Source organism: Mustelus asterias, chromosome 4, assembly GCF_964213995.1.
Source record: "Mustelus asterias chromosome 4, sMusAst1.hap1.1, whole genome shotgun sequence".
Taxonomy (NCBI): Eukaryota; Metazoa; Chordata; class Chondrichthyes; order Carcharhiniformes; family Triakidae; genus Mustelus; species Mustelus asterias.
The window spans coordinates 109,443,131-109,462,692 of NC_135804.1; the positions used below are offsets into that span (position 1 = coordinate 109,443,131).

Sequence of the window (19,562 nt, forward strand, 5' to 3'; positions counted from 1 at the left end):
ATTGTAACTGGCTCTAACACACCACTGTTAACAAGTCGTACTAATTCTTCTTTGACCTTGGGGCGGATTGCATATGGCATTGTCCATGCTTTGAGACTTTATGGCTGCCAACTGGACTTTACCTTGAGTTTCACTTGAAGCCAAGTGTCTCCTCGAATACACTGCTTTATTTATCCAGAAGGTGTTGTAGATCTGATTTGACAATGATCAATCTATTGACAGAAATTCAGGTAAGCTTTACCTTGTCCAAACATGGGCCAGAATTCTCCCAAAAAAAATTTTAAGTGCCAAATTTGCATGAAAACTGGATGACATGGAGAGGCAACTCCACTGTTTGTCCAGTCAACTCTACATTGATCATGGTGTAACCTTTTAACGGTACAATCTCTTCCGTGTTTGTCCTTAAAATCCATATGACTTGGTTGTAAAAAAAGATTTTTCAGCTTTTGTTGGCTTGTAGTCACATGAATTAAAGATGCTGCAGCACCAGTATCACCCTGCATCCTAATGGTTGTCCACATTGTGAAGTTGTGTGATTTACCCTGAATGGAGATGACATTTAATTGGAGCTCCTTCATTATATTTTTGGACATTCTCTTCACAGTCATAATTCTTTTCTTCCATGTTATAAATTCCTTTTGTAGAATGCAACTTGCTATTTTTGAAGGTACCCAAATTCGTCTAACTATTCTTCTCGGGAAGCAGGTCTGGCCCAACAAGCTTTTGTAATGTGACCCATTTTGGCACAATTTTTGCATTGACTATCCTTGCTCCAGTATTTACTCATTGGCCCATTTTGGCACATCTGTCACATGCTTGTTGTTGTTTTGACTTCTTATGAACAGTTCCCAATTTATGCGTCTTCATTCCTGCACCAAATTGTGAAGCCTCTTTAGCAGCCAGTTCCATCGACACTGCGATTTCTACTGCTGTCTTTAAAGTCAATAACCAATCTTCTCTGGATAGCCTGATTTTGGAGACCAGAAACTAGAAAATTTTGAAGAGTAACTTCAAATCACTCACCAAACTCTCAATGTTGTGCCAGCCTTTTTAAGGCAGCCACAAAATGAGCAATGCTTTTGCCTGCCATTTGATTCCTTTTGTGACACCTGAACCATTCTGTAATGATTAATGGCTTTGGAGAATAATGTTCTTCAAGGATCTTTATCAAGTTATCATAAGTTTAGGTTCCTGGTTTGCTGGATGAACCAGGTTCCAGAGCAAATTAATGGTTTTACTTCCTATTGTATTGAGAAAAGCTGGCACAAGCAACTCGTTTGCAATTTTATTCACTTGCACAAAGTACGGAAAACGCTCCACGATTCATTTTCTTCTCCAGTGTAGGGATTTTATTATTCAATTTTTTATTATTCAATTTTTCCAATTCTATTTTTCATTTTTCTCCAGCCTTCTAATATTTGAAGTATGAGGATCTACAATATTTTTATCCTAACTCGGGCATTTTCTTGATGCTCGTGACAAAATGAAAATCCCCACTTGACACCATTTTCCTTTTTGTAATATCCTAACAATGTTAGTGGTTGTGGGTTTTGCACAAAAAGAAAAAGACATGGTTTGCATATATAGGTTCAAAGTAAAACACAGCAGGCTTATTCAAAGAGCTGTTTTCTGCACAGACCAGAAACTGAAACTAAACAGCAGCCTGTGAAACACCCCAAATGATGATATCATCAAATCATGTGATTGGCTCTTAAACCAATCATGCATCTATTTAAATATGTAACAGGTTATGCCGAGGCCTTTTAGAGCAGAATTTTCACAATGTCTGGGAATTCTCCAGTCATTGAGACCTGTCACTGAGATTGGGGAACGGGGTACTAGAATTGGCTGAAGGTCCATACATAGCCTCCCCATTAGAAAATTCCAAAATTGAGGCACAATCTAGCTCTTGACTCTGATTCTGATGTTAGTGATCTATGTTCAGTCTTGGAATTTTGGCTCCATTGCAATTATTCATATATTCCTGGAAGATAATTCTCCTGGATGAGAGGGACAGTGTTAAACAAATGTTTCAGAACAGATCTGTTTTTCCACAAGTTCTTATTTGATATAATGAACAGTAGTAAAAAATGAATGAGACATGTGAATTGCAAATTGATGGAGCTGAAAGCTGTTTATGTTCACACGATTGCAATAATAGCAGTGAGGGAATGATATCTCCAGAGATTAAAATTCAGTTGAATGTCACTGCAGTATAATGAAGCAGCTTGATTAATTGAAGTTTGATGATGATTGGAGATTATATGCATAAAAAAGTTTGTTTTCCTTAAATGCCTACAGGCACTTCAGCCATTACTAAAGAAAACAATTATTTCAACAACATTTTGTTTGAATTAAAAGGAAAAATAACAGGTGACATGCTGGTTTCTCATTCCTGTGAAACTTATGATATAATAAATATATTTCACTTTATTTCATTCTAGCTCTGTCATTTTGTAAAAGGAAGTCTTCAGACAAGTATTAATAGCTTTAATTCATTTTATGTTTACTAAATCACTTGGGCAGCATGATGGCACAGTGATTAGCACTGCTGCCTCACCGCCAGGGACCCGAGTTCGATCCGACCTCAGGTCACTCTCTTTGTAGAGTTGCACATTCTCCCCATGTCTGCGTGGGTTTCCTCTAGGTGCTCTGGTTACCTCCCACAGTCCAAAGATGTACAGGTTAGGTGGATTGGCCATGCTAAATTGCCCCTTAGTGTCACAGTGACTAGCAGGGTAAATACATGGGATTAAGGGGATAGAGCCTGGATGGGATTGTTGTCCGTGCAGGCTCGATGAGCTAAATGTCCTCTTCTGCAATTCTATGATTCTGTGATTTGAATGACCAGTTTCTGTACTGTAAATTTTAATGTAATTCTATGTAAAAGCGTGCTTTCAGAGGGAAAACATTTTGGGGACTAAATGTTTTCTATTCATTCACGGGATGTGGGTGTCACTGGCAAGGCCAACATGTATTATCCATGCCTAATTGCCCTTGATAAGGTGGTAATGAGCCATTTTCTTGAACTGCTGCAGCCAATGTGGTGAAAGCACATGCAGTGCTGCCAGGTATGGAGTTCCAGAATTTTGACCAGGGACGATGAAGGAACAGCAATATATTTCCAAGTCAGAATGCAGTGTGACTTGGAAAGAAACATGGAACTGGTGGTGTTCCCATATGTCTGCTGTCCTTATCCTCTAGGTTGTAGAGATCACAAGTTTGGCAAGTGCAATGAAAGAATTCTTATTGGAATCCACATCACAATAATAAGTGGCATGCATTTAAAAATCATATCGTCTTGATGAAGATATGAAATGTGTTATTGCTATCTACGTGCACAATACAGAAAGCTAGCCAATGTGGTACAGAAGGACTGACATCCAACTGGGTGCTAAGATGCTTTGCCCTAAGCTCCATAGTCTTGTAAACACAACTGTTGAGTTCCAAATGAACATTTCGCAAAATAACTGTTCTTGTAGATATACAAGTAAGGCATTTATAGCTGTTTAACTTGAATATTCTGTCAAGAACTTTGAGGGGGTTTTTGCATTATAGGCATTGATGTATATGTAATGAACAAGTTCAAAAGTGAACATATCAAACAAAATAAAAACAGCAGCCCCTACTACCGCATTATAGTAAAATGCAAGATCTGTTTAAAGGTAACTACCTTTTCAGTACCAGTTGATTATTGCTCATGGAGAATGCTGCATTAATAGTGTGTGATCGTGCGAAAACGTGAACATTTCAAATATGGAGTTTGTATTATATCTATTTCACACTGTTGAATTTTCTTTGGCTTGGAGAGCTGTTTGCAACTACTGCTGACAACAATGTCATTGTTTTCATTTGACTAAGAAAGTCTTTGTGCGCTTTCTTTTGGAGGTCAATGCTGAAAGATGAGCTGCATTGATGGATAGTTTATGGTCTTTGTATTAGACGTACACATCAATGGCCAGCTTTATTGGCTTATCTTAGTTTCTTGTTGATGGCAGTGATAAAAAAGCCTAATTTGGAAGTTAATTATTTATAACCATTTTGAGTGTAATATTGGAATTTGTAAGCCTTTCTCATTCATAAGGCAAACAGTTGGAGGGAAAAAAAAACTTCCTATATTGTACCTGATAGGTCTTCAATTTAAATTGTGTGGAAACAAAATAAATGGTGCCAGCTTTCTCTCTTGTAAGAGGTAACAAGACATGCCTGTTTCTGCTGAGGGAAGAGGTCAGAAAGCCTGCCTTACATTGCTGATCCATACACAGCAGGGATGGCGTAGCCTGAAACCTTGAGTTAAGAGAACGGTGTTCCAGGACACAAGATCAATATCAGCGAAGAAGCTCATTGTAGTCAACCATTGAAGAAAAGAATCTGGATCCAGGTATCCAGTTATCTTTTTGAACGACCTAAGATTTTTGACAGCCCTGCTGTCATTGGAAACAAAATGTGTTTGACTGCAACTCACCAAATACAGTTGTCAAGTATAGAAATTGAGTAAAATGATCACTTGAAGAATGTACTTGATGTTTTGCAACTAGTTTATTTTGGAATTTTAGCTGTGGTTGTCAGTAAGAACTATGCACACTCGTGTGGCACAAATATAAATATGATGTTCTTAGTTTCTATTCAAGACTTACTTGCTAAATTTTCCAATATTTTAAAGCTAATCAATCAATTTGTTTTGCTGATTACAAAATTTGATTCATTATCTTAGACATCTTCTATTTTTAAAGATGAGCTATTAATAATGAAAATGCAAAATAATAACTCCCCTCAGTTCCTTGTAAAGATTTGTCTCTTATTGTGCCACATGAAGAGATTGTTCATGAGTATGGTTACTAAAACTTTCTTGGATGACTTGAGAAAATTGTAAATTTATTAAATGTCCATTTCAACAGAATTGCAGGCATCTTATAAATAGCTGGGAATTAACCATTGAGAAAATAGGGCTGTCCTCTAAAGTTTCATGTTTGCAGTTTTCTTTGTTATGAAAAATAAATAAGATTTCAATCATCTAACGAAACAGGGTGACACAGAAAAGCTGAATCTGTCCTATTTGAACTGTCAAATAAAGGACACCTTTCAAAGAGCATGAATATGGTGGAGTTTGCTGTATGATTCCACAAACATGCTTCCTGATGGCCTGATGCATGGTCGTCTCAATTGTACCATTTGACTACTAGTTAATCAGTTCTCTGGAAGTAGACGCTAATGTTTTATCCCTATTCTTTGACAGGGCTTAGCCAGTTGCCCTTCGACCCTGCAAACAACGACGAACCACTGCAGTTCAATAATTCAAATGGTCCTTTGGTGACAGAATGTTCCATTGACTGTTCTAACGAACCAAGTAAGAAAAGGAGGCGGAACAATATAGTTGCAGGTAAGGACAACTATTCTTTCAATCCCTGCTTCACCCAAGTTATGCAGAAAATGGACAGATTATTAAATTACCTTGATGTACTGTTTCTTAATTGCTTTGAATTGCTTAATTGCTGTGGTAAAGATATGCAAGATCAGATCCTCAGAATTTGTGAATAGGCTTCACAACTTATTGATTATTTTTGAACTTAAGATGCTATTAGCTGAGTACAGCATCTAATTTGCGCACAGCAAGGTGCCATAAGCAAAGGGCAAAATCCACCTATTCCACCCACGATGGGCTTGGTATTGGGCAGGAATGGAGAATCTAGTAGGAACTAAAAAGTGGGAAACTTGCTGGCTTAAAATCACATTGCAGTTCTCCCAGTGGCGGATTAATGGCATGATGGTCTTCCTACTGGTTGGTAGCGAGAGCGACGTTCATTTGCATCTCATGAATGCTCATTAAAGCAACTGGTTGCTATTGTCCCATCAGGCCTTACAAAATTGCATCATGCCAGCCTGAAATTATGTCCGTCTAAAACACGATTGCTAAAGAGCGGCATGCATAAGGCAGTTCCCTAGAGAGAGGTGAATGCAACAAAGCCTTTCTGCCGTAGTGCTGCGCTGCTTCTGATGCTGTACATCACTCTGCTTGGGCAGTCTGGTTCCTGCCCTCTAGCACCATGCTGATATAGTCTTCATGTACAGCAAGCACCATGCTGCTGGACCCATGGACTACCTGTTTCGCCAAGTCAGATTGGTACAGTGCCTAGGGTTGGCAAATAGAGGGGTCATCTTCCCCTGATGCTACATAAGTGTCTTATCTGGACAGCACTGTGCAGCCACCGCAACAAACGTTCAAAGTTTGACACGGGTGAAGTACAAGGTAAGGCCGGTGGAATGTAGCCTAACAAAGACAAGTGGGTCAATGTAGAAGGAGGGGGCTCATGATGACCGGCAGAGGCAAGGAGGTGGATGAAGAAGAGGAACAATGTAAGGTAGAGGGAAGGCTAAGGGGAGAGAAGCTCGATCCCGAGAAGTTGGCATAAAAAGCTCTCAAACAAGGGGATCAAGTGACTCCCATGTTATTTATTGGAAGAAGATGCATGAAAATTCCACATGTGGGGTTAGATGTCCAAGTGAAGAATGGGCGTATTGTAGGTGATGGGCTCCGGTGGGTTGCATTGAGGAACAGACTTTTCTTAAGGATGCTAGCCTTGGGATGCTGATATCCTGCACAATCTGATGAAGGCTGGAGGGAGTGACCTGGACTGGTATTTAAATGTGGCACCAGGACCCAACAGCTGACAGTGGGCAATGAATCAGCCGTCAGCCTGCCAGATGATTCGAAGTTGAACTCGACTGTGCATAATCAATGAGGTTCGAGTGTGGAATCGGCCGGGGAAGGGTGCCACTGGAGCTGCCCATGACTGCACTTTGTCTCAAAAATTGAGAATTCCACCCAAAGAGTCAGTGAATGGCCAAATGCTCTGTTTACGGTGGTGTTGGTTGAGGTAGTAATGCTGGCCATACATTGAAAGCGCACCCACTTTTTAAATAGTACTATTCACCCTGAATTGACAGGTACAACTTTGGTTTAACATGCCATTCAAAAATAAGTTCCATGCACAGAATAAAGCATTTTAACATTTCCTTCATTTCTTCTCATTAAATTAGGGGATGACAGCCTTTTATAACAATATGAAAAGCAAAGGCCCAAAAAAATAGATTGTTTAAGCCTCTGCAATCTGGTCTAAAAAGTGACTGAACCCTCAGGTGGGCAGAAATTGATTTCAGCTATATCTAAACACCAATTTCCCTGGTCTCTGTTATTCATTACACCGAGCGGCAATGCACAGGGCAGGCAGTTAGGTCTAGTACTAAATGTAGTAGACTTTCATTCCCAAGTATGCAGTCACTTTTTGTCTATTTATCAATCAACTATCACTGACAGTCTATATGAGTGTTTTTTTTGTGTGTGATAATTCCATTAAGAAGGATACAGGATAATGGCAATGTTATTGGGGTAGTATTTGAACCAGGTGTGGTGAACCATCGTTGGTTCCCACTAGGTAGTACTGAGCCAGGGTCTGGCCAGTACTACGAGTCTGTATATATGTTGCTGTTGGGGTTAGGGTTGGGTTGTTCTACTTGTTACTGTTGGGGTTAGGGTTGGGCTGTTCTACCTGTATTATAGTTATTATGGCACATCCCAGTAGGGCTCCGCCTCCTGGGAGAGGTATAAAGGTCACTGCTCTGTCTGGGACCCCTCAGTCTGGGATCGTGTACTATATATGGTAGCTTCATTGTAACAGTAAATAAAAGCCTTTATTTCCTTGAGCATCTCAAGCCTCGTGAGTAATATCGCGCATCACCAGGCTAATATTAGCATTTGAATTCCGCTTTTTAAAAAACGGGATTTAAAAACTGCTTGCAGTAAAAGTAACCATTAAGCCTTTAGTGGATTGTTGTGAAAGCCCAACTGGTTTACCTCTATCATTTTAGGGAATGCAAGCTGCCTACTCTGACCTCTAGATGACTCCAATCCCATTCCAATGTGATTGATTCCGAGCTGCTCCTTAAAGTATCCTGGCAAGCCAACAAGTTGTATCAAAATCCCTATCAATGGTTCATAAAGAAGGCCCACCACCATTTGGTTTATAGCCAGAGAAAGTTTAACTGGGATTAGCAAAAGTAACTGTTAGTTGCTTGCAGGCAGTCAGAAGAAATTATAATGGAGGAGTAAGGAAATAGCAGAACCATTTCATAAATATTTTGTATCTGCCTTCATGATAAGAGACACAAAATAAAATTCCAAAAATGGTGGGGACCAAGGATCTGGTGAAAACAAGACCGCACCGACCTCCTCAGAAGACAAACACGGGACACAGTGGACAGAGTACCCTTCGTTGTCCAGTACTTCCCCGGAGCGGAGAAGCTACGGCATCTCCTCCGGAGCCTTCAACATGTCATTGATGAAGACGAACATCTCGCCAAGGCCATCCCCACACCCCCACTTCTTGCCTTCAAACAACCGCACAACCTCAAACAGACCATTGTCCGCAGCAAACTACCCAGCCTTCAGGAGAACAGTGACCAAGACACCACACAACCCTGCCACAGCAACCTCTGCAAGACGTGCCGGATCATCGACACAGATGCCATCATCTCACGTGAGAACACCATCCACCAGGTACACGGTACATACTCTTGCAACTCGGCCAACGTTGTCTACCTGATACGCTGCAAGAAAGGATGTCCCGAGGCATGGTACATTGGGGAAACTATGCAGACGCTGCGACAACGGATGAATGAACACCGCTCGACAATCACCAGGCAAGACTGTTCTCTTCCTGTTGGGGAGCACTTCAGCGGTCACGGGCATTCGGCCTCTGATATTCGGGTAAGCGTTCTCCAAGGCGGCCTTCGCGACACACGACAGCGCAGAGTCGCGGAGCAGAAACTGATAGCCAGGTTCCACACACACAAGGACGGCCTCAACCGGGATATTGGGTTTATGTCACACTATTTCACATAAATATTTCTGCTTTTTTCCTCCTGAGTCTTTATCATGCGATCCTAGAATCAGAATTTATGTCACACTATTTGTAACTCCCACAGTTGCGTGGACCTGCAGAGTTTCACTGGCTGTCTTGTCTGGAGACAATACACATCTTTTTAGCCTGTCTTGATGCTCTCTCCACTCCTATTGTTTTGTTTCTTAAAGACTGGATTAGTTGTAAGTATTCGCATTCCAACCATTATTCATGTAAATTGAGTCTGTGTCTTATAAGTTCTGTTTGTGAACAGAATTCCCACTCACCTGAAGAAGGGGCTCAGAGCCTCGAAAGCTTGTGTGGCTTTTGCTACCAAATAAACCTGTTGGACTTTAACCTGGTGTTGTTAAACTTCTTACTGTGAAAACAAGGAGCGCAGGATATTCTTAGTTTTAAAAAAAAAGAGTACTGGGGCGGCGCAGGGGTTAGCACGGCTAGCTCAGTGCCAGGGTTCTGGGTTCGATTCCCATCTTGAGTCAGTCTGTGTGGAGTTTGCACATTCTCCCCGTGTCTGCGTGGGTTTCCTACAGGTGCTCCGGTTTCCTCCCACAGTCCAAAGATGGGCTGGTTAGGTTGATTGGCCATGATAAATTGTCCTTTAGTGTCAGGTGGATTAGTGAGGTGAATGTGTGGGGCCACGGGGGTGGAGCCTGGGTGGGAGTGTGGTCGGTGCAGACTCGATGGGCTGAGTGGCCTCCTTCTGCACTGTAGGGATTCTATGAAAATAATGGGAATTTAAGTTGATAAAATCCCAGGATCTGATGGCCTACATTGTAGAATTTTAAAAGGGCATGTGATGTGAGCATCACTGGCAAAACCAGCGTTTATCGCCCATCCCACAATGCCCTTGAGATTTTGGTGCTCTGCTGTCATCTTAGACCCCTGCAGTCCATGTAGTAGATCCACCACCCACAGTAGTGTAATGTAGAGTTCCAGGATTTTGACCGAGTGACAGCGAAGGGATGGTGATATATTTTCAGTCAAATGATGTGCAACTTGGTGGGCAGCTTGCAGGTGGTGTTCCTATGTGGTTACTGCACTTGATCTCCTCGGTGGCTGAGGACTTGGAAGATGTTATTGAAGAAGCCGTGGTAAATTGTTGCAATGCATTTTTTAGATGGCACATATTGGAGGCAGGGAGTAAATATGATGGTGTTGGATGAAGCGCCAGTCTAACGGACTGCAACAACCAGGATTGTGTTGAGCTTTTTCTGTTTTTCTGAGCCATTGTCAGTGCTGCACTCATGCAAGCAAGTGGAGAATATTTAATCTGACTTGGTAGACAGGCCTTTGGTGTCAGGAAGCGAGTTTCTTGCTGTATTATTCCCAGTTTATCACTTGCTGTTAAAGCCACGGTATTTTCATGGTAGGTTCAGTTTTTAGTTAGGAATTCAATCTGGGAATGATGTTTAATGTCAAGGGAAGATGATTAGATTCTCTCTTGTTGAAGATGGTCATTGTCTGGCATGAATGTTACTTGCTTCTCATCAGCCTGAGCCTGAATGTTGACTAGGTCTTGCTTCACGTGGGCACAGACTGCATCAGTATTTCAGGAGCTGTAAATGATACTGAATATTGCAACTATAAACAAACATCTCGAGTTCTGACCTTATAATGGAGGGAAGGTCATTGATGAAACAACTGAAGATGGTTTGGCTTCCCCCACAGTGCCCTGAAGAGTACATACAAAGGTGCCTTGGAACAACTACAGACATCTTCCTGTGTTGGTATAACTCAAACCAGTAGAGAATATTTACCATGAATATGATTGACTTCAATTTTACTGGGGCTCCTTGATGCTGCACTCTCAAATGTTGCCATGATATCAAGGATAGGCACTCTCACCTCAACTCTGGAATTCAGCTCTCTTTTTCATGTCTGGAAGGTGAGCTCTGGCAGAACCTAAACTAAACGCTAGACATCAAGTTATTAGTGAGCAAGTGCAACTCGAAAGCACTGTTAATAATGCCTTCTGTCCCTTTGCCAATAATTGGGAGTACAGTGATGGGGTAGTAATTGGTGGATTGAATTTGAAACATTCCCCATTGCCAAGTAGATGCAATGTTTCAGTTGTACTCGAATAGCTTGATTATGGGTGTGGTTAGTTCTGGAGCAGAAGTCTTCAGCACTACACTGGAGTGCTGTCGGGGCTCATAGTATTTACTGAATGTTAGTGTAGTGCAATGAATTTGTTGAAGACTGGCAACTGAACTTTAGGAGGAGGCTAAATGGATCATTTGCAACGCCCTTCTGGCTAAAAATGGTTGTAAATGGTTCTTATCATTTGTACTGAAATCCTTGGCTATGCCATCGGTGAGGTTGGGCATGTTCATGGAGCTTGCCTCTCCGATTAATTGCCCCTAATATTCACCATGGATGTAGCAGGACAGCAGAGCTTTTACGGAATTGCTCCGCTCTCTCTCCAGTGGCCACTTCCACTATTTAGCATTAATTTAGTCCTATATTATAGCTTTACCAGGTTGGCACTTGGTAAAATTATCGATATGTTTAAAGAATAGGAAATTAGTGAATTTTAAAGCAGCACATTAACGATTGATCTTCCCAACCCACACCATCAATCACCTTCGGAGCTCCACAAAGTATCCAGCCCTTAAGTCCCTCCTCTTCCTGATCCTGTTCTAACTATTGTCCCTAATTAATACCATGTGCAAAGATGTGGTCAACATCTATATGTATGCTGATGAAATCGAACTCTACTTCTGCACAGTCCCCCAAAATTCTGTTTTTGGCCATTGTTATGAGTAATCCCAAAGTAGAGTACCTATTCCATATTCGGTCCATCATTGTGCCTTTCCCTTCTCATCTCTGTAACCTCCTCTACCACCCTCAATGTTTCACTCCTCTAATTCCAACTTCTTGACTAATTAGCTCTCCCTTTGCCTCTCAGTTGGTGGTTATGCCTTCAACTACCTAAGCCCTGAACTCGGAACATGCCTGTGTGGCCAATGTGTTGGACACCCTTTCTGTTTTCAGCTTTGTGATGCTTTTCTACATTGAAAATTCTATTTGGTGTAAAATTATTAATAGGTGTGCCTAGAACTTCTTCAGTCAAGTCCCGCCATTGTAGGGTTACCTTCCCACAAAAGCTTTGCAAATGACAAAATCATGAAAAACGACTATGCTTTAAAATGAAAGTCATTTTAAAGGTTAGGTTCCAGGAATGTGTGGTGCAATGCCCTAACTATGTTAGGGATTACAGGTTTTAAAAAGAAAAAGATGTGGTTTGCACAAGTAGATTCAAACTTACAACAAGGTTTAGGTGTGAAAGGATGTGTGTTGGTCACAAACAAGTACACTGTAATTAGGAGAGAGAAAGAAATGTCAAAACAGAAAATATAGATGAAGTTGCATTGAAAATACTAGAGTTAAACTTCCAGTACAAAATTAACTTTACTTGAAAATCTTCCCTCAAAGTCCCATGGAGAAGGAAGGGAATAAATATGGTGAGGAAGATATGTTGCCATGGGTGGGATGGGGAAAACGACAGTACTTCAAATCATATGTGTAGTTGAAATATCCAATTTTAAGAATGGATAAATCTCACCAAGTTACTCTGCTTGCACAGTGAAGTATATAATGGTGGCAAATTTAGGGCAGTGAAAAGGATTTTCTCATTGTTGATCTGTAGCCAACACACAAAACTGGGAACTATTTTAGCATCTTGTGCATGAATGGGAAAAATCATATGAAATCATGAAAGGCAGATGACGCATGGTGCGGTATTATTCCTCATGCTCTTCCCCCTCACCCATTTCTCCACAAGTCCCTACCCTTCCTCGTGCCCACTGCCCCTGCCCACCCTTCCTCTGGCTTGGCTAATCCGCCCACCCTTTCTCTGTCACTGCCCCCCTTCCCCCTCTCATTCCCGTTCCCTTTTGCTGAGGGCAAAATCTGAGAATTTTCTGCTTATTCACTTTTCTCGTGCTTATTGGCCCTCTGCAGTGCATATGATTTAATTATGGCGATATGTAGTAGCGGGTGCTTCATTTTGAGGATGAGCCTTTGTGAGCCCGTAGCAGTCATTTCATCTGAGAAAGGCTGACCAAGCATTGATGTCTCTCCTTCCTGTTGACGAAAATCAGCACAGATTCAGTTAAGTGAGATAAATTGGACACTTAATGGTAAGCGTCCACTTCTCAAAACAAAACTGGCTGGCAGATTAGAAAACAGAATAGAGTATTTCTGGCAGCAGGAATGTACCTTGCTGACATTCAGCACCTGCTCCTCATACCATTCTCATTCAATCAATTTGGGCAAATGGAACAACGCTGCTGGAAGGTTAAGCAAGTGTCAAATATAGTCACTCCTGTTGAGAAAGCAGCACTGTCTTTTTATTAAAAAATGCCCACTCTGCTACCTGCAGATTAATGTTTTCTGAGGACAGGATGCTTAATTAAATGTGGAGCTTTACAACAGAGATAAAATTTCAGTTCTGTGCTGGAGGTTGGACATCCTGCTCCATGTCAATTCTAGATAATGCTATGGAAAAGAACATCATTCTGTGTTTAGATTTTTTAAATTTTACATGAGGAATCTCCATTCCACATATGTTCTATCAGCAAATATTTGACATGCAACTTGTTTCCAGTCCTCTGGCAGTGTCTCTCTAGAGTCATAGAGATTTACAGCATGGAAACAGGCCCTTCGGCCCAACTTGTCCATGCTGCCCAGTTTTTACCATTAAGCTAGTCCCAATTGCCCGTGTTTGGCCCATATCCCTCGATACCAATTTTACCCATGTAACTGTCTAAATGCTTTTTAAAAGATAAAATTGTACCCGCCTCTACTACTACCTCTGACAGCTCCTTCCAGACACTCATCACCCTGAGTTGAAAAAATTGCCCCTCTGGACCCTTCTGTATCTTTCCCCTCTCTCTCCTTAAACCTATGCCCTCTAGTTTTCGACTCCCCTACTCTGGGAAAAGATGTTGACCAGCTGACCTATGTCCTCAGTATTTTATAGACCTCTAAAGGATCACCCCTAAGCCTCCTACGTTCCAGAGGGAAAAAGTCCCAGTCTATCCAGCCTCTCTTTATAACTCAAACCATCAAGTCCTGGTAGCATTCTAGTAAATCTTTTCTGTACTCTTTCTAGTTTAGTAATATCCCTTCTATAATAGGGTGACCAGAACTGTACACAGTTGATTGGATGAAAGTGTTCCCACTATTTCTCCTGTAGAGAAATTTCTCAGCCTCTTTATGTCTATACTGGTAACCTAGTTGAGTTTGGGAAATTATTGAGTGAGAAATGTTGGGTATGAACTCATTATGAAGTTTCTAGGGTTTTCTCATACTCAGCACTTGAGACTCATGAAGCAATCCCTTGCTTCCTCTGAACTAATATGACCTTTTATAGTCTCAATATTAGGCAGTAATGCATTGCCACCAATCATCCTTGTAGTGTCATATACTCTTGTAAATGATGTGGCTCTCTTATTCTTTTAGCATTCCGATGTTATGATCCAAGTTGATATAACTGGACAGAAAGATCCCAGAATGGAACCCTGGCTCAACAGATTGTAACTTTTATTTTTTTTAGTAAACATGGAGTCACAGGAATACCAGTTAGTAACAAAAAAAAATTATTCAGCATGAAAAGTTTGTGTATAATACATTACTCCTTCATTCTCCCTAATCTTCACAAATATATCTGGATTTTAAGGATAACAGGGGATGCACAATATATCTTGTACTATAATTTTCTCACTAAACACAGTCCTTGTAACCCAACAGGCTGTTTGTAGTCAGACAATACCTGACTCCGAAACCAAGTGGCAGATGCTATTCAATTAATCTTCCATGGATTTCCCCCCAGTTTCCCCCAGATGATTGTTGCACGAGTGTTTCCAAACTCCACTCTCAAAAAGACTCACTTTACAATCTTGGTTCCAAAAATGCTTTCCCTCAGCTTTTTTCATCAAGCATCCAGGTTTTCCAACTATCATTTCAAACAATACTTCCCCTCTGATCTGTCTCCAGGTTTTTCAACTCTCTGTTCAGGGTTCCTTTGTCTTGAATGTTCTTAAGCTTTTGCACAAACTCTCAAAGATCCGACCACTAATTGCTTCAACCATCACTTCCCCAGCAGTAGTAAAACATCACAAACCTTAGGATTAATTTAGATATTTTTGACTTCTCACTAGTCAACTTCTTCTCAGCTCTGTTTGTGACTTCAATGAACAGTACGTTGTTCCAATCTCAGTTTCTTCTGTTTCTTTAACTTCAGACTTTCCTGGAAACTTCTAATTTCTCTAGTCTCCTCAACTAGCTGTTCTGTAGGTTTCTGGCACTTGTTTCTTTGCCCCTTACTCCATTGTATTGCTTTTCTTCTAGAAGAGCTCAGAGATGTTCCCCCTCTCACTGCTAAGCTCTTCCTATTCGGGGTTCCAGTTGAAACAAACTCATAAACTCCCTGCAGTAGAGGGCTGTGGAGGCTCTGCCATTGAGTATGTTCAAGCCAGAGATTGATAGATTTCTATATATTAGAAGCATCAAGGGATATGGGAATAGTGCAGGAAAATGGCATTGAAGTTGATCAACCATGATCTCATTGAATGGCGGAGCGGACTCAAAGGGCTGAATAGCCTACTCCTCTTATTTTTTTATGTTATTTTGTAATCTGTGTCAGGAACCAGAGGTAGGTTTAAGTGATATGATCTATATTTGTATTATTAAATACTGGAAATAAGGTATAGATTTAAGTGGGTTTAGTGTTTTGCATATACTCTGGTTAGCATCATATTAAACAAAGGTGTTTGCATGCATGAGGGTTTCTGGTTTCAGTTCAAACTGTATTTCTATTATACTAGGAGAGTTTATGATGTGTAAAGTAAATAAAGATTGGAGAATGAATGAGCTCTTGCTTAGCGACTAGGGGCCAATTTGGTTAACTATTTTCAACACCCAGGCCAATCCCTACACAGGACTCCCTCCGCACCCCTCAGGGAACACCCCAACCAACAAACCCCTCCATTATTTCCACACCCTAACTCTCTATGGGATCTCACCCAACTGCGAGCCCAACCTCGTTGCTCCTGCTAACCCAGCCGGCCACCTCCTCTCAACCTGGCATCTGATCCCCCAATTCCTGTTCACTTAGCTTAGACACTTCCTGTCATTTTCAACCAGACCTTTAAACCTACCTGCTTTATGGCAGTGTAATAATTCTTGTCCACCAGTTAAGGGAAAAAGAGCAACTCATTTATTTACACGTAAAGGCTATACAGTGACTTGAGCCACGTGGCTGCAGCCAGCTCCCAAGATGGTTCTGGAAACCCCTGCTGGAAACTGCCAGGATAAACCCCCAACCTGGTCCCTGATTGCTTTCACAGGTCATCTGACCTATAAAGGGACAATCAGCACAGGCAGCTAGTGCAGTTAAAAAGGGGGAATTCCCTCCTTCATCCGACTCTCTTAGACTTCAATGCTGGGCCCTGGGGATATGCTATGCTGCTTCGATCCTGCCTGGCTTGGCCTGAGTCACAAGTCCGGGTGAGATGGGCACAGGAGAAGTTTGACACAGGTAACTGGGCTGAGAAGCAGTAATCTGCTACTGATGCCCACAGTGCTGATTGGGCGGGGGAGTTCCAAGATTTTGACCCAGAGACAGTGAAGGAATGGCAATACGTTTCTAACTCAGGATAGTGAGTGGCTTGGAGGGGATGTCCCCATGTGCCTGTTATCCTTATCCTTCTAGATGGTAGTGGTTTTGAGTTTGGAAGATGCTATCTAATCTAAATTTGAATCCTCCCAGCAACAGTTGAGGGAATTTGTGCTTCTAGTCCAAAGATGTGCGGGCCACGTTGATTACTAGGTTGATAGGTTAGAGGGGTTAATGGGTAAATATGTAGGGATATGTGGATAGGGCCTGGGTGGGATTGGTGCAGACTCGATGGGCCAAATGGCCTCTTTCTGCACTGTGGGATTCTATGATTCAGTGCATTAGTCCGAGCTCTGAATTACTGGTCTAGTAGCAATTCTACCACACCCTAACTGATACATGCAGTGTCTGAACCAGGAACTGCAAGTTGGAATAGATAATTAAATGTAAAAGCATGTACAGAAAGCAAAATAAAGAAAGAAGAATGGGATTAAGCGACTCCATACATTTAAAAATAAATTTTCAGTGCCAAATGAATTATTTGGTGGGAATTGAGCCTCCTAAAGCAGTTTAAAACTAGCTTACACTTGAATCGGTAAGCCCAAACTTTCTCTTGCACATTTAGTGGGTATCCAGTGAATAAGTACAGTAATTTTACAGCCCACATATACTTTAATGGTGAGTCTCTCGGCTAAGATCAAGTATCGGTCGGACCCAGCCCAAGACGGGGTGCAATGCCTTAACTTGTCAGCTTGGATCTTGTTTGCCTCTCTTGTGGAGACCCTGAATTGGATTCAATTGGAACTTGAATTTGTTTCTTGGAGCAAGTAAGGAATGGATTCAGGTCTGCCCAATCCACTCTGAGCATTGACTTTGTAACTTTATGAATATAGTAAAAAGAAAATTTTTAAAAGGTGAGAGTCTCAATGAAATACTGGGGTAGGAACTGGGCAAATCAGGTGGCAACTTCCTAGTTTCCATGCAGGTGCTGGAAGTTCATGTCTGAGTTCAAATAATAATAAGCACTGATAGCTTCAGCATTATTTTTACTGCGAAATTGGATCAAAATAAATATGGTGGGATTTATGCATTCTAGTTGCACACTGGCTATGTTTATTGAGAATTTCCCCTGGCATCATGATAAAGATGTAAAAATAACTTGGAAGCATATGTGGTTTCAGTATTGCTATGAATGCTCTAAAATACACCTTCGAATGTAAATGGGGCAATGCATGTACCATATAACAAACAAGTTGGGTAGATAAAGTGTTACCAGTCAGATTATTTCTTTTATCATGCGTACAGCAGCACTAGTCTTTTGCAACTTAGATTCCTTGCAGATAAGTACTTCTGTTCTTTGAATTTTGCCCCAGTTAAAACATTTTGATTCTTGGCTTAAGTTTTGTAAACTGTGAAATTTCCCAGCAAGCCTTTTTTGTATTTTTAAAATCTGTGTTTTTAATTCTGAATATAAGGAAGGATGTTGAGAGAGAATAATTTGCTTTAACTTGTGTCAGTGGTCAGTTATGTGGTCTGTTCTTCACTCCCCTACAGCTTCTGCTCTGCAGTGGAATTTGCTCAGAAAGATGATCACACATTGAGATTTGATATTGGTAATAAAACTGGAAACTCGAGAAGATTCCATAATGGAAATAGATCAGCTAAAGTGTTGACCTGACAACCTCGCCACAGTTATCAGAAACAAATATTGTCACAATAACGTGGCTGCCTGATAAATGCTTCAAAGGAATGTAGGAAATGACACAGCCAGAATGTAAACTCCAGTGCAGACAGATGGCAGATCTGTAAATTGGACTAACCTCCAACCTGAGCTGAATTTAAAAACGGGGTTGTGCAAAATAAATGAGACATGGTTCAACAAAATAACTGATGTGTAGTCCTTAGCTTCCCATTTCAGTTATAGAAATAAATAGATGCGAACCCTTCTGCTTACCCCTTCACACTGATGAGACCATCATTTTCATAGTCAGTATGCCTACAAAATGATTGAATTCACTTCTATGAGTTGTAATTTATACCACACACAGTACTTTCATGCACTTCGTTCTTTATCTGACTCAATATTCATAAATTGACTTAAACTTTGACATCATCAAATTAGTCGATCAAGATTACTAGTAGAAATTCAATTGTGCGATGCACAAATTATTTTAAACTGCTAAACTCTTGAGAATATTCACTATTTTATCTTTAAAAATTTTCGTATGAACCTAGTATTGAATTTTTTAAAAAAAGCTAATACTGGATAAAGCATCTGTCACTGACATTTGCTTTGATGCTAGTATGGTGGAGGTGGTTGCATACTGGTATTGTCACTGGACCAGTAATACGGAGACCCAGCTACATGCTCTGGCGATTCGTGCTTGAATCCCACCATGGCAGATGGTGAAATTTCAATTCAATAAACGAATTCTGGAAGTAAGAGCCTAATAATCATGAAACCATTGTCAATTGTCATGAAAATCCATCTGGTTCGCTAATGCCCTTTGCAGAAGGAAATCTGCCATCCTTACTTAGTTTGACCTACATGTGACTTATGACCCACAACACTGTGTTGACTCTTAAATGCCCTCTGAAATGGCCTAGCAAGCTACTCCGTTCAAGGGCAATTGGAAATGGGCAGTAATTGCTGGGCCAGCCAGTGATGCCCATATCTAATGAATGAATTTTTAAAAATGTTAACAGTCAGGCATTGAACCATCATCAAACAGACATTACCTATTCTGGTTGCCTTCTGATGTTTTGCTGGCCTTTACTTAAAATTTTATTTAATTCTGTTTGTTTTTGAGGTAATTGTTATGGAACGGACCAATAAAAAGTTCAGTCATAGACTAATGAGGAAGTCAGAACAAGTTTATTCAGTTTTTAGGTCAACTGTACCAATATACTGAGGCAGTAATTTACAGTCTAATGTAGTCTGGACGGAGTGTGCACATAGGTTCTCTTACAGTTTTGGTGGGGGTTTTTTTGCTCCTGGTTGTCTTGTTCTTGTTTTATTCTCT

General features: G+C 40.9%; 1 protein-coding gene across 7 annotated transcripts in view; it reads left to right on the plus strand.

Moving 5' to 3' along the window:
• Window positions 1-19,562, plus strand: part of LOC144492933 (ecto-NOX disulfide-thiol exchanger 2-like) — a 251,077-nt gene that overhangs the window by 139,862 nt on the left and 91,653 nt on the right. For all 7 annotated transcript variants that reach the window (XM_078211597.1, XM_078211602.1, XM_078211600.1 and 4 more), the window contains one exon: window positions 5,237-5,380. In XM_078211597.1, coding sequence (XP_078067723.1) covers window positions 5,237-5,380 — 144 coding nt within the window. The remainder of the gene's footprint in view (window positions 1-5,236; window positions 5,381-19,562) is intronic.